Here is an 11,127-nt window from a genome sequence, read left to right as displayed (position 1 = left end):
AAAAGCCTGAAGCAAAATCTTTTTAAGAGTAGTTACAGATATTATAGGGTTAAAGGTGGGGGCACTAAAACAGAGACAAGCACCAGTGAGATGCCTTTCTAATTTTCTTCTCTCCCATCACTGAATACAGACAGCCAACAAAGCCCAAGTCACTTTTTTTTCCGCCCTCTTCCCTTGCAAAAAAAAGGAGAAACAGAAGATTTTAAGAATTTTGAAAGGATTTTGTGTGTATGTAAAAGTCAATGCTATAAATCTAAACAAAGTCTGTGTTTTTTTAAAAAAGTTCTAAAACAACAGGAAGAAAACACATAGAAAGAAAACCCTGGTGGAGACCTGGTTAATTATGGACTGAGGCTCTTTTTTAACGAGAATATAAAATAATAGAAATGCAGAGGGCTCTTCCCGTGGGCAGGGCCTGCTCCTGCAGCTCCTGCTACCCGCTTCCCTTTCCGCTGCCCTCCGCTCCCCTGCCGTCACCCTTCCTTTCTCCTTTTAAAGATAAAACCCCGCTCCTGTGACTCTGATCCTCCTGATTCCCGTTGGTGAGTGTGGTGGCCGCCTGTGGGTGCAGGGCGGCTACTTGGCATCAAGCTTGGCCATCTCCTGTACGTAGATGCCGATGCTCTCGCTGTCGAAGAGGAGGAAGTAGACGTTCTTCAGCGAGGATGCACTCGAGTCATCAAAGTGGGCCGAGATGGCTTTGAGGGTCACCTGGGCTGCCGTCTGTTTGGGGAAGCAGTTTCTGTGCCAAAAGGAAAGAGGAGCCAATGTCACTTTGGTCCTGGGGCCCATGAAGGAACTCTGCCCTCAGCCCGGGGTGGGGGCAATGTGATTCCTTGTTATCCTGGCACCAGGCCCTTGTTCCTGTCACTCAAGGTCTTACTGTGTGCAGGGGGGTCCACACACAATCTCTTTTGACCCCAGAAGAGGGACAGCCTGGGAAGGAGACAGGCAAGGGTCATTGTCCCCACTTTACAGGTACCACACTGGCTCACAGAGGCACCATGGTTTTAGGGCTGGCTGGTGAGGAGCCCAGTGTTTGAATCTATGTGGCCTGACTCAAGTCCGGCTTAACTTTAAAAAATACCAACTCAGTATTTAAAAGACCTGATCTTGCAGAAAGCCTGTATAGTTTTAATCAGCTCCCTCAAAACTGGGTTCCATGCTAAACGGATTATTAATTAAAGGGCACAAATGTATGCTCAAAAGAGGGACGTCTTCATTAATTCCTGTTTCATGCATTTCACCTTCCTCTCACTAACCCATGTGGATGTGCCAATGTAATTTCAGCAGTGATGATTCTGGGCAGGGCCCCAAGCCCCAGGATGCCACAGGAGAGCTGTCTGCCAGGGACCCAACCATCGTGGTGACACCCTGGCCCCCTTGGGTGGGTCTGGGATGGGCTGGCCTGATAAGAATTCTTCTTGGTCAGCTGTCATGTCCCAGCCCAGGACATCCTGGCGAGTGGTCGCAGTTGTATGCGGAGAATTCCATTCACAGCATCTCCAGGCCAGGCTATGGAGACCCAGCACTGCCCACTTAGGTTGGGATAGAATTGTGGCAGGAAGCTAAGCCTCATTCCTTCCCTCTCCGCCTTCCGGTGTGACTCAGCCGTAACATCTTCAGACTGTAAATCATATCTTCGCTATGAAGGACTCTCGAGAGAGAGGGTGTTCAAAATTAAAGCAATAACTCCCTCTGGCTGTGAGTGTAAGGGGAGAGGCCATGCTACATGTGAGGACAGACAGCCTCATTATTTGCCTGAAATATTGCTCCCGTGCCCAGTTGGGGTCCGTGGCAGAGAGAGCAATCATTTCTCCAATCCCTGAAAGCAAGCCTTTGCTGAGGACCTTTCACTTCTCCAGCCTCTGCTGCAGGGATTCTGAGATCTGCATCCTAACTCGGGGCTCCATGCTGCTGGTCGGTGGACCACGCTTTGAGAAGCAAGCGCCTTTGAGCCTGGTGTTTACCATTCTGTGTTCTAGACACGGGACAGCTGGTGGGCACGCGGACTTTGAACCTGGCTCTCAAAAATGAACTCTGCCTCTTGTTCCTCCTGGAAACTACCTTTCTCTGTTTCGAATGATGGAAACTGGGATTCTCACTCTGTCGCCTGGTCAAAGTGCTTGGCTGCCGCTGGCAGTCCTTGGTTATGTCCTCTGGGATGGCCAAGCTGGATGTGACCAAGTGGGGGCGCAGCTGGTTCCCAGGGAGAAGGCTGGATGAACTGACCCAGCATCCCTGCTGCCCGCCCAGAAGAGAACATCTTACCTGCCGCTGGGGAAGGGCGGGAACGCCACCGACTTCAGCTTCTTGTCCTCTGCTGCCGAGAGGCAATTTTTGATGGTCTCTTCAAGCTGTTCTTCACATTTGTCAGAGCCCCACTGAGGGATGTGACAGTGGATGACAAATTTGGCTGCAAGTCCACTCGACTGGCTGACGGCAGCTGGGACATGAGAGAAAAATGCTGCAGGTTATTTCTTATGTCTTCCCCTTAAGCCGGGGGTTAGGCTGAATCTCCTGTGTCCTCCTTAGGAGAGGAAGAGCCGTGTCAGAATTGCTTTTGACAGTTGGCACAAGTTTTGGGTAAACAGTGAAAACAGATGTGACGGCATGCCACAGATGTTCACATGGTCTGCCTTCTGGCCTCCTAATCAAAGGTATGGGGCTTCCCAGGTAGTATGTGTGCAGTGGTAGAGAATCTGCCTGCCAGTGCAGGAGACGTGGGTTCGATCCCTAAGTTGGGAAGATCCCCTGGAGGAGGGCATGGCAACCCACTCCAGTATTCTTGCCTGGAGAATCCCATGGATAGAGGAGCCTGGCGGGCTGCAGTCCATAGAGTCATAAGGAGTCGGACATGACTGAAATAACTTAGCACAAACAGAAGCTGGAACAGGCAAGGAACAGCTGCTTTAAGAAGGAACCAGCCCTGCCAGCACCTTGATTTTAGTTTCTTAAGACTCATTGCAGCCTTCTGATGTCCAGAGCGCTAAGACAATGCATTTGTGTTGTTTGAGTCTACCAAGTTTGCACTAATTTGTGCGGGTCTGTAATAGTTTCTAGTGATAGGAAACTAATACAACGGCTTTTTAAAAATTGACAAGCCCTCTCTTCCCTCCCCATCTGAGATTCTGACTTGGTAGGTCTGATGCAGGCCTTGTGCTTGGTGATTTGAGGACCCTCCATAAATTGAGAACCACTCTATGTTGTACACCTCCTTGGACAGGGACTGTCTTTTGATCGTCCCTGTACACCTAAAGAGCCTGTAGCAAGCAGGTGTTCACAACAGGTTGTGAAGTTCGATTACGCCTGCTTGGTCTCATAATTTCAGTTCATACTCCCTACTTTTATTTTTTACTCCCCCAGACCTCTTTACTGTCAGTGCCGGAGCTGACAGTGAGCAGTTCTAGGTAAGTCTCTGTGGCCATTGATCTCCAAAGGAGCGGTTGGGTCTGATCCACTGGCCACTCTCTGGCCCCTTGGGGGCGTCGGTGGCTGCAGCCACCTGCTGCTTGCCTCTAAGCCACCCACCTTGTGGAGCTGGGGCTCTGTGCCACTCAAGGGACCAAATTTAGCAAAGGTCCCCCACCCTCCTGCAGTGGCCAGGCTCTGGGAGACGGGGGACTTCGAGCAGGTCACGCTGCTATGGCAGTGTTTCTAACAAATATATGTCTGCTGCATTCCAGAGCAGTGTGTGGGGTTGGTTTAAAAGACTTATTTGGAATGTATGATGCCTACCCAGTACACGAGCTGTGTTTCCTAGTGATGTCCATCCACAGTGCTGAAGAGGCTATACCTGCACAGGCCAGGGTGGGTGGCGACACATGCAAGGGGCGTCCCCCGCCTGTCGGCTACAGCTGTGAACGCCCTGCCTTCCCAGTGCCCAGGCTGGTGCCAAGTGTCTGATTAGTGAATGAATGAGTTAAGGAATCAGTCGATGTGAATACTGAGGCAGCAGCGGGCATGACTGGTTGACTCTCTGACCATGTACATTTGTACACCAGAAGCAGAATGTTCCCACTGGCCTTGTGGTTCAAGGGAACCCAGTATCGTGGGGACTGGCACTGCCTGCTTGGGGCAACTTCCCTGAGGCCCTCACTGTTCTTATACGCTGGGGAGATTTCAGCTCCTTACAAACCAGGTTGATTTATTTTATATATGTTTAAAATATGATCATGTTACCAGCTGAATGATATTCTTTTTAACATTAAAAGTCATTTTAAATAAGAGAAATGTACCCCTGATGGTAGTGTTAAGTGAAACAAGAAATGTGTTAAGTTAATCAAGAAAAAATGGCATGCCTTCTCATCTCCTCTGACACTATCTATTTACACTAGTTTTTTTTTTGTTGTTGTTTCTTTCTTTCATGTTTTTGGTCCATGCTACATGGCATGTGGGATCTTAGTTCCTCGACCAGGGATTGAACCCAGGCTCCCTGCAGTGGGGACCATCAGGGAAGTCCCTACTCTAGATTTTGAAGGAAGTCCATGGTAGCAGGTCAGCCTAAAACAAAGCATTTCCATGGCAACTGGAAATGGAAACCCCCGCTTGTAGTTGTAATGATTTAGTGTTCTCTAGAGGCGCCAAGGTGAAGGTCAAGTGATCTTGGAGCTTGGGATCCTGATATGTGGTAGAAACATCTACTAATACTCTTCATGTGATGTGACGTCCCCTGGTAAGTCACCTTTACTTGGTGGGGACCATGCTCTGAGATGGCAGAGTGGCTGCAAGGAGCCTCTAGAACCTTCCTTCAGGGGAGCCCGACACCTTTTCAGAGTCACCACCATCAAGTGGACAGCAGGGCGGCCCCAGTCCTGCTGGGAGGCTGAGGCTGCAGCTGGTCCTTGGTCTCCATGGCCCTGTGCTTTCCCTCCTGCCTCAGTTCCCTGCAGCAGCCCCTCCTTCTCCTGTCCACCCAGGCCTAGTGTTCTCTCTGCTGCCACTTGGCCCTGGCTCCTACAAACCATTTTTGTCCTCAGTTTTCATCAGCTGCTTACCAGTGGCCTTGCTGGAGCCTCAGGTCCAACAGGTGCCCATCAGAGTCATCACTCGCACCCAAAGCCAGTTCCCCTTTCTCTGTCTCTGGCACCACCTGTTGGTTTTCTCTGATTTGCCTCACTCCAGGCCCGTCTGCTTCACTTTCACCACCATGTCCCACCCTTCTCCCATCCAGCTTCCCGGCTGGAATCTGGACGCACTTATAATCGCTGTGGGCTTGGACCGAGATGAGTTCTTCCACAGGGAAGTTACGTTTGCTTCTATGTCATCTGGGGACTCTACCATACCCAGGTCACGTCCCACTAGCCTTCCCAATTGAGGTTTTGGGGCCACAGTGCAAATCCACAGGAGTACCAGCATGTGGTTCAAGTTCCCTAGTGAGGCTTTTCTCCATTGGTCTACCCAATGCCAAGGTCAAGACAGGTACTGGCTGCCCTTTCTGCATGGTGGGTCCATGTTTTGCTTCCTGTTAAACTGAAGGTGCCCAGGCTTTGTGTGGGGTTTCCTACTGGACACTCCATCTTGGAAATGTATTCTTTCTTACAATAAGGACATATCTTACAAGTGATGGTGTTTTGAAACTGAATGAAATATGGTCTAATTTACACCCTGATGAACTATCTCCCCTTTTCCAGATGCACCCACACAAAACCCTTCTTCCCCGGGAGATAACTGCTGTTTGGCCCCGGGGCCATGAATACTTGGACCTAACAGATGTATCTGCTTTCTTAGCTCACGCTTGTTTCCTGCAGCCCTCTCAATCCTTCTGGATTCATTTCTGTTTCTCCCTGTGAGGCTTCTGTAGTCCTTTCAGCAAGAGTCTGCGGACCTCTGACTCTCAAGTTTTGCTATCTGAAACTCTGCACCTTTTACCCTCCCTGTTGAATAATAACAAACAACATGTGAACTTCTTAGTGCAGTCTTCCCCCTTGGTGCTTTGAAGACACTTCTGTCTTCAAGCATCTTTTGTTGCTGACAAGTCTGCTGGCAGGAGAACCATCTTTACAAATGCCCTGCCTTTCCGTAGGCTGCTTTGCAGGTTTCTCTTGATTTTTGGAAATGCCACCATGATAGGCCAGGTTTTGGATTTATTTTGATGTTTTAAATATACTCAATAATGTTTTCAACCTGAGGACTCAAGGATTTCATTCTGGAAAATTCTCAGTCAAGATCTTTTTTCTTTTAAATTGAGGTATAGTTGATTTATAACATACTAGTTTCAGGTGTGCAACATAGTCCTTTAGAATTTTTATAGATTATACTTCATTTAATGTTATCATAAAATACTGGCTATATTAGCTGTATTCCCTGTGCTGTACAATATATCCTTGTAGTTTATTTCACACATAGTAGTTTTAACTCTTCATCTTTTTATTAATTATTATTATTAATTTTCTAAACTTTTTGGCCTGTGATACAAGATCCTAGTTCCCTGACCAGAGATTGAACCTGTGGCCTTGCAGTGGAAGCATGGAGTCTTAACCACTGGACTGCTAGGGAAGTCCCTTCATCTTTTTACATACTGCTTCTCTGCCTCCTATTTCCTACCTCTGGAACTGTTTAGAAGCACGTTGGAGGCTCTCGCTTTATGTAGGGAAGCTGTTTTTCTCCCCACCCTATCAGGCAGTTTGCAGGCGCTTCCCCAAGACCCCCCGTTAGGAGCCTCTCTATCACGGATGACTCAGGGCTCTGTCTCTGGGTTATACAAGGGATGGGGTAGACGCAGGCACTCAGCTGATGGGTGACGTGGCCCTGGGCTTGGGTAAGGGGCTGTCTGCACCCTTCTGCTTCTCTAGAAAATGGATTTCACATGAGCCAGAGCCCAAGGAGTCGCTCAGAACCTTGGCTTCCTGTAAGGGCTGGGAGTTTCATCCAGCCCTTTCCCTCAGCAGGGACTGGCTCGCGTGCCTTCCAAGTGTGAGGTGACTCTAGTTCTATCAGGTGACCTCCTGATTTCTCTGCATGTTACCAGACCTGCAGCCCAGCTCCCACGCCCCTCACTGTGGCTGCTTGCAGCTCTCCTATCTCTGTCTACATGGATGCTTATGTTTTATGTCAGCATGCTTCTGCCTTAAATTTTTTTTTTAATTTTTACTTATTTTCGGCTGTGCTGGGTCTTCATTGCTGTGCGAGGGCTTTCTCTAGCTGTGGTGAGCAAGGGCTACTCTCCATTGTGGCGCACGTGCTTCTCATCGCAGTGGCTTCTCTTGTTGCAGTGCATAGGCTCAGCAGTTGTAGCACAAGGGCTTAGTTGCTCCACGGCATGTGGGATCCTCCCGGACCAGGGATTGAACCCATGCCTCTTGCACTGGAGGTAGATTATTAGCCACTGGCCTACCAGGGAAGTCCAATGTCTTAAAATTTTAAAAAGGAAATTCTATCTATCATCGTGTGACGAGTGGTATGTGCAGCTGTAAAGTGAGGACACGCGTTCTTTCTTGATCAGTGGCCCTATAACTTTTCTTGCAATCAGATCTGATCGTGACATTCCCCAGCTTCTATTTTCAAAAGCACCTCTCTTAGTCTATATAGAGTCAAATCCAGACCATTAACACAGCCCACGGGACAGGCCCATCTCTGGCTGCTGTTCATCTCCTCCCTGCCGGCTCCTGACCTTGCCTTCTCACAGAGTGTGTCCCTACTGCCCACAATGTCCTTGCCCCCGTGTAGATCTCACATCCTCACTGGTACTTCCCCATCTCCCCAAGCAGAGTGTATGGCTCCCTCTCTGTGCCCCACTTATGTGTCTGTCTCTCCTTCTCGACTGTCCAGTGCTGGAGGACAGGAGTGGGATTTCTTTGTCCTTGGAGCCCCCGCCCCAGGACAGCACTTGGTACCAACTAGATGTCCCTGGAGGTAGGTGTGAACATGGATCTGAAGTTGGACCCACTTGTCAAAAAGTTACCTTTGAAAGTAAGTGTTCAAACAAACAAAAACCTGTGCACAGGTGTTCAGAGGAACTCTATTCACAGAAGTCAAAGGTGGAAATGACCCGTGATGAATGGATAAACAAATGAAATAGTATTCAGCCCTAAAAAGGAATGAAGCACTGATACAAGTTACAGTATGGATAAGCCTCCAAACATTTTAAGTGAAAGAAGCCAGACACAAAAGATCACATATTATACAATTCAATTTATATAAAATATCCAGAAGAGGCAAATCTATAGAAAGAGAAAGCACACTGGTGGTTATCAGGGGCTGGGGGAGGGACGTGACTACTCAATCCATGTGGACTTTCTACAGACGGTGATAGAAAGTTCTGGGAACTAGATAGTGGTGACAGAGAAGCAGCACTGAGTATAGTTAACGCCACCGCACTGTACAGGTTTAAAGGTCACAGTGGTAAACTCTGTCATGCATTTTCCGCACACACAGAAAGTTACCCAACCGTTCTAGACCATTTTTGGGTAAGCTGATGATGCAAAATGGCCCGTATCCAGACACTTTGTAGTCCCCATGGTGTATGAAATGATCTATGTGGGCCTGCTCAAATTATCTGAGAGATGCTAAAATACCTTCCTGATTGGTTGTGGCCTGTTTTGCTCTGTGAACTGAATGTGTGTGTAGCATGTCCCGCTAGAGGGGAAGGTGCCTGGGGACATGACCCAATTCCACACTTACCTTCAGCTACTTCCAAAGGGCCCTGGGACTTGCGAAGCTCCTTTACTGTTTCCAAGAACTCCTTGCCCCCAGCCTTTTCCAAGGCCTTACCTGTGAAGGACAATAGCGGAAAGCCATTGTGGTTGCCCTTTTCAAAGCCATTAATTTACACTGGTTGACAGTTTGACTAGGTCTTAAAAAAGTGCTTAGAAATTAGGAATCAACTTTTGCAATTAAATCCTGGTTACCGGGCTTCCGTGGTGGTCCAGCACTTAAGAATCTGCCTGCCAAGGCAGGGGACAAGGGTTCAATCCCTGGTCCGGGAAGATCCCACATGCTGCGTGACAACTAAAGCCATGAGCCCCAACTACTGAGCCAGTCTAGAGCTGGTGAGCCGCAACCACTGAAGCCCGTGCGTCTAGAACCTGAAACAAGAGAGCCACTGCCATGAGAACTCCGTGTGCCCCAGCCAGAGAGCAGCCGCCATTCTCTGCAACTGGAGAAAGCTCTCATGCAGCAACAAAGACCTAGAACAGCCAAACTAACTAACTAACTAAATAAACTTTAAAAAATTAAAAAATTAAATCCTGGTTGCCAGTGATCACCGGTGGCAGGGGTCCCTGTGCTTCTATCCAACAGTACTTAGATTCTAGCAAACTTTTTTTCAAAAGAATTATTTAATAGTTTATTTCACTTACTATTGCTTCTAATGTATCATAGGAATTATTTCCCCAAAATGTTAATCACAGCTGGATTGAAAGAATATTTGCGAAATACAGTAATGTTGTTTCCGTAACTGTACCACACTATAAGTCTCCTGGAGAGTCAAAGGGGTTTGCCTTTGTGGAATGTGAAACAAGAGCTCAAGGAGCAGAAGCTATTGAGGCAGGTCTCAGCCCTTTAGTCAGAACAGGGAAGAGGCAAAGAAGCTGCTCTGAAGATGCAGAATGCCTCACTCCCAAATTAGAAATTTTAAAAATGGCCCAGAAAGACAACAATAAAAAAGAAGCCTCAGAAGTTTGCAAAGAAGGAATTTTGTGGTGGTCCCATGGTTAGGGCTTGGCACTTTCACTGCCGGGGCCCGTGGTGTGGCCAAAAAAAAAAAAGTCTGCAAAGAAAACAAAGGTATTTATAACTTTAAGGTTTAGGGTTAGATAAATAAGGTTTTCTTTTTTTCAACTTATGTCTTTATTTCTTAACTTGATATTTCATTTCGAAGAAGTCTCCACTGTAGAGGAAAAGGATACTGGAGATATAAAAGACTGATCCCTCTTGAAAGCAAAAAGGAAGCATAAGAAAAAACAGAAGGAGAGGCATAAAATGGGAGAAGAAGTTATGCCATTATGAGTACTATCAAAGTAAGTCAGTGGTACAAGTTATATTGTTGGCAATTGACACAAACTCTTCAAAGGACCTTTTTAGGGGTTGATTTGTTCATAAAGCAGTCTCAATGACATGAACTCTTAATGATCTCTTTAAAAAATTAAGGACTCAGAACCTCCACTGGGTGTGGGATCTGACCTTGAGTTTTTGTTACAATTCTAGTGTTTTTTTTCTATTCTACTACCACCCACCACCTAAAAAACAGAGCTATCTTTATTGTTCTCCTGATATAAAAATGCAAATACTGTAGAAATGAAAAAGAAGGTAAAACTTTAAAAGATAAACTTATTTTATTTGTGAGAAGCTGCTGCTGCTGCTTCTAAGTCGCTTCAGTCGTGTCCAACTCTGTGCGACCCCATAGACGGCAGCCCACCAGGCTCCCCCGTCCCTGGGCTTCTCCAGGCAAGAACACTGGAGTGGGTTGCCATTTCCTTCTCCAATGCATGAAAGTGAAAAGTGAAAGTGAAGTCGCTCAGTCGTGTCCGACTCTTAGCGACCCCATGGCCTGCAGCCCACCAGGCTCCTCCATCCATGGGATTTTCCAGGCAAGAGTACTGGAGTGGGGTGCCATTGCCTTCTCCGTGTGAGAAGCTAGGACACACTTAGAGTGAAAGTGTTAATCGCCCAGTTGTGTCTGATTCTTTGTGACACCATGGACAGTAGCCCGCCAGGCTCCTCATGGAATTCTCCCGGCAAGAATCCTAGAGTGGGTTGCCATTCCCTTCTCCAGGGGATCTTCCCGACTCAGGGATCAAACCAGGGTCTCCTGCATGGCAGGGAGATTCTTTACCAACTGGGCCACTAGGACACACTTAAGGCAGAGCTCCAGATTAAGGCCACTAGTGGGAGGCTTTCCAAACGCAGTGAGTTGAGGGCAGCTGGTAGAGCCTGGGCTGGGTTTAAGGAGTGGAGTTTTCACCATCTCTATGTGCAAGAGAAATCCTGTTTCTCTGTAATACTAGTTTTTGTCGTTTGTTTTTTCTGTTTTCCCCCACCCAGCGCTATCGTATCTCCATTTCAGCAAAGCAAGTGGCCTGTGATGTCAAGGGGGACACACAGGTGAGCTCGGCAGCCTGGGGCCCCTGGTGCTGCCATCCTGGGCTGAGCTACTAGTATCCACCCCAAATCACCTACCTCAGGAGC

At 47.7% G+C, this 11,127-nt stretch overlaps 1 protein-coding gene across 2 annotated transcripts in view; it reads right to left on the bottom strand.

Moving 5' to 3' along the window:
- Positions 1 to 10: 10 nt before the first annotated feature.
- Positions 11 to 11,127, bottom strand: part of LOC129619696 (core histone macro-H2A.2) — a 56,711-nt gene continuing 45,594 nt past the window's right edge. For both annotated transcript variants that reach the window (XM_055534969.1, XM_055534962.1), the window contains exons 7-9: positions 8,623 to 8,712; positions 2,272 to 2,446; positions 11 to 742 (exon numbers count right to left, since the gene is read on the bottom strand). In XM_055534969.1, coding sequence (XP_055390944.1) covers positions 577 to 742; positions 2,272 to 2,446; positions 8,623 to 8,712 — 431 coding nt within the window. In that variant the 3' untranslated portion in view covers positions 11 to 576. The remainder of the gene's footprint in view (positions 743 to 2,271; positions 2,447 to 8,622; positions 8,713 to 11,127) is intronic.

Source organism: Bubalus kerabau, chromosome 1 (assembly GCF_029407905.1).
Source record: "Bubalus kerabau isolate K-KA32 ecotype Philippines breed swamp buffalo chromosome 1, PCC_UOA_SB_1v2, whole genome shotgun sequence".
Lineage (NCBI taxonomy): Eukaryota > Metazoa > Chordata > Mammalia > Artiodactyla > Bovidae > Bubalus > Bubalus kerabau.
Note: the sequence above shows the minus strand (reverse complement) of the source record. Positions and strands in the feature narration are given on the sequence as shown.